The sequence below is a fragment of the Protobothrops mucrosquamatus genome, unplaced genomic scaffold, assembly GCF_001527695.2.
Source record: "Protobothrops mucrosquamatus isolate PMUCROS unplaced genomic scaffold, P.Mucros_1.0 scaffold_28, whole genome shotgun sequence".
Lineage (NCBI taxonomy): Eukaryota > Metazoa > Chordata > Lepidosauria > Squamata > Viperidae > Protobothrops > Protobothrops mucrosquamatus.
Genome location: NW_015386104.1, coordinates 1 through 4,236, shown reverse-complemented (window position 1 = coordinate 4,236; position 4,236 = coordinate 1). Strand labels below are relative to the sequence as shown.

General features: G+C 41.2%; 1 protein-coding gene across 1 annotated transcript in view; it reads left to right on the top strand.

Annotated features, from left to right (window-relative positions):
* The window catches only part of LOC114922201 (dynein regulatory complex subunit 6-like), a gene marked incomplete at its 3' end in the record, with an annotated part of 29,693 nt that extends 25,767 nt beyond the window's left edge, over nucleotides 1-3,926 (top strand). Inside the window, 1 exon segment of the mRNA XM_029282961.1 lies at nucleotides 3,797-3,926. Coding sequence (XP_029138794.1) covers nucleotides 3,797-3,926 — 130 coding nt within the window.
* Nucleotides 3,927-4,236: the final 310 nt, after the last annotated feature.

Below are 4,236 nucleotides of genomic sequence, written 5' to 3'. Positions count from 1 at the left end.
TTGCAGAATCAATTGCTTAGGAAACAGAGATGTGACTGAAAGCTTACAAGCCTCTATTAATTTTCTGCAAAAAATACACAAAGCATGCCCAATTATGGTTAACACCAAAGCAGAGAAGCCATTGCTTTAATAATCAGAAACGATGGTTATAATTTACAGCGGCAAATAACATTTGGCCAGAAATCCAAAAGAATAATAATAATAATTTATAAAAGACAAAATGTAATTGCAGTGTCCCAGAGTCACGTGATCTCCCTTCACAAGCAAAGTCATGGGGGGGGGGGAGCCCGTTTCACTTAATCGCGTTACTAACTGAACATCTGCAGCGACTTACTTAACGACTGCGCCAAGGGAGGTCATAAAATGGGGCAAAATCCACTTAACCAAGGTTTCGCTGAGCAACAGAAACTGTCGGGCTGAATTGTGATGTAAGTCGATGACTACCTGGCTACCTCTTATTTATTTTATATCCCACTTTTATTAATTCTACAAATCACTCAAGGCAGTGAAACGTAGCTAATAACTCCTCCAGTTGGTTTATTTTCCCCACAACGAGGATCCTGAGAGTAACCTGCTCAAGGTCACCCAATTAGCTTTCATGGCTAAGGCGGGACTAGAACTCACCATCTCCCAGTTTTCTAGCCTGGTGCCTTAACCACTAGACCAAACTGTCTGTCTGTTAGGCTGAGAGCAGCAAAGGTTTAGTCTGGCCAGTTTTTGTTTATTGTGTGTAAGCAAATAAAGAACAACTCTGGCTGAATTGTTGCATGACACTAATGGAGTAGAGACACTAATGACTTACAGGACATCTGCGGAGTTACATCAACATATTCATTAAAGGGAGTTCATTAATAATACGGGTCCCTAAGAAGAAAAAAAAAGGACCGTACAGACAAATATTTATTTTGCTCTTTATTTTATTTTGCCTTCGCCTTGAGACCTTGCAGCGTTCTCTTCCCATGTTTATATCCAAAGCCCAGCACCCCTGATTTCAAATGAACTTCCTTTTAGATAAATATTTTTTTAGAACTGCAGACACCTCGTAAATATGCATGGTTATTCACATTGATTTGATTTGTATTTAATTATATAGAGAGAAGGACCAGGGGGGACATGACAGCAGCCTTCCAATATTTCAGGGGCTGCCCCAAAGAAGAGGGAGTCAAGCTCTTCTCCAAAGCACCTGAAGGCAGGACAAGAAGCAACGGATGGAAACTCATCAAGGAGAGAAGCAACCTGGAACTAAGGAGAAACTTCCTGACAGTGAGAACAATTAACCAGTGGAACAACCTGCCTCCAGAAACTGTGAATGCTCCAACACTGGAAGTTTTTAAGAAGAGATTGGAGAGCCATTTGTCTGAAATGGTATTAAGGTTTCCTGCCTGAGCAGGGGGTTGGACTAGATGACCTCCAAGGTCCCTCCCAACTTCACTTTTTGGAGCTGCAAGGCCAGCTGAGAGGAAGAGCCAAAGGATGAGTGAGGGAAAGAGCTGGACCAAATTTGGAAGTGTCTGTGTTGTCTCACCTACGATGGTGCAACCCACAGAATATTTTACTTTATTACAGAATAATAAGAGTTGGAAGGGACCTTGGAGGTCTTCTAGTTCAACCCCCTGCTCAAGCGGGAAAGCCTATACCATTGTGGACAAATGGCAGTCCAATCTCTTTTTAAAAACCTCCAGTGATGGAGCACCCAAAACTTCTGGAGGCAAGGAGTTCCACTGGTTAATTGTTCTCACTGTCAGGAAGTTTCTCCTTAGTTCCAGGTTGCTTCTCTCCTTGATTAGTTTCCATCCGTTGCTTCTTGTCCTGCCTTCAGGCGCTTTGGAGAATAACTTGACTCCCTCTTCTTTGTGGTTGCTAATAATGAAGTTGCTAATTATGTCTTCTCATGTTACGCCAGAGACTGGACAGCCTATTATTATTATTATTATTATTATTATTATTATTATTAATAATAATAATAATAATAATAATAATAATAATAATAATAATAATAATACAAAAGTTGGAAGGGACCTTGGAGGTCATCTAGTCCAACCCCCTGCTCAGGCAGGAAACCCTACACCATTTCAGACAAATGGCTTTCCAGTCTCTTCTTAAAAACTTCCAGTGTTGGAGCATTCACCGCTTCTGGAGGCAGGTAGTTCCACTGGTTGATTGTTCTAACTGTCAGGAAGTTTCTCCTTAGTTCTAGGTTGCTTCTCTCCTTGATGAGTTTCCATCCGTTGCTTCTTGTCCTTCCTTCAGGTGGCTTTGGAGAAGAGCTTGACTCCCTCTTCTTTGTGGCAGCCCCTGAGATATTGGAACACTGCTATCATGTCCCCCCTCGTCCTTCTTTTCATTAAACTAGACATCCCCAATTCCAGCAACCGTTCCTTGTATCTTTTAGCCTCCAGTCCCCTGATCATCTTTGAGGCTCTTTTGAAATATAGAATAATAGAGTTGGAAGGGACCTTAGAGATCCTCTAGTCCAACCCCTTGCTCAAACAGGAAACCCTCTCCCACTGCAGACAAAAGTTTGTCCAGTCTCTATTTTTTTTTGCTTTTGCTTTATTTTGACTTCGCTTTTGCTGACTGGATGAAATCGCCTTAAAATGTTGTCCTAAGCTGCATTTATTGAAAAACATGATCTGTCCACGCTTAATAATAGATTGCGATCTCCTTTCTGCAGGCTTTCATTTTTGGTTATTGTGGGATTGCCATTCCCCTCCCCTCCCCCAGCCACACTATAATTGCATAAAAAATCCAGAGTTTTCAACCTAATCGTGCCTACGTCTGCCCTGTAAAAATAAATAGAAGCCAATTGCAGAATGTTTAGCGTTCCAACTCAATGTTTACCCTTGCATATTGTCCAATTTTATCTACATTGTTTCTCGTTGGACTTCAACGATTCTTGTCGATAGATCTCAATAACTGCAACGGTTAGATATGTTTATTCAGCAATAAATCTCATCACCAGCAGTGGGACGTACTCCTAGATAGTTGTATAAAACATTTGACAGCATTTCATTTCATTTGGTCCTGTTAATTTAGTCCGTCGATCATACAGGAGAGCATTATTGTTGTTATTTAATTCAACTGGGGTCTTAATTTAACGCAATTTGCAATCTTAACAAAAGAGCCTCACTATTGTTAGCGTTTACTTTAGCTAGAGCAGCTGCTTCCAACCTCAGTACACTTACACGAAAAGGGCAGCTGGAATTTAATTTAATTTAATAATTTAATTTCTGCAGGCTTTATTCTCCGTTCGAATCAGGGTCTGCTTTTCACGTCGCAGTATATCCTGTCAAGCTAACGTTACAACTCTTTTGTCCAGTTGAAATTTGCCGATGATTCATGCGTTTCTAATTTAGGACGCCTTTTGACGCGCAGCCAGCCTGAAAGCTAACTTTTGCCATCCCAGATTTCATTACATTCACGGTTTCCAGCAAATCCAGGCGTATGCATCCACTCAGAAACTCTGCTTGTTTCCAAAGAGCAAAGGGGACCTAACCCAGAAAAAAGTGTGTGCAGGAATTGCAGCATTGTAAATAATAATAATAATAATAATAATAATAATAATAATAATAATAATAATAATAATAATAAAAGCAGTTTAAGCATTAAGAAAAAAAACAACGAAGAATTTTAAGCCCATTAAAGTCTTAGCATCCACCCCGGTGATTAAGAGTTCCAAGTTAAGAGTCCAAGTTAAGAGTCTATCAGATTGCATCAGAAATCCGAACGCAAAGAGAGAGAGAGAGAGTAAAATTCCTTTTTTTTCTTTTCTTTCTTTTCTTTCCTTCCATCATAGGTGCTTCCCCAATCTACAGTTTTTAAGCCTCGCGCACTGCAGGAAATTTACCGACAAAGGGTTACACTACCTGGGCAGTGGACGAGGATGTCACAAGCTCCTGTATCTGGATATTTCAGGCTGCCTCCAGGTCTGCATTTTGATTTCCCTCTTCATGCTGCAACCAAAGCCATCCTTTGGAGGACTGACGTTATCCGACACTCATGGTATACTGGAGGAGTGCAAGTCTCCCCCCCCCCCCCACACACACTGCAAACTCCAGCGGTTTTAAATTACACTTCCACAGCTGCTTTAATTTTTCCCGGAGGGATCGCGCTATAGGCTTTTGGCTGTCCTCCAGCGGGTGTCTACACTCTAAACAAGTCCCTCATTGCATAATGAAAGCATGGATTAATTTTCCTGCAGCGGGCTTGAAAGACGGGCGTGCTCTGCTTTCCGTG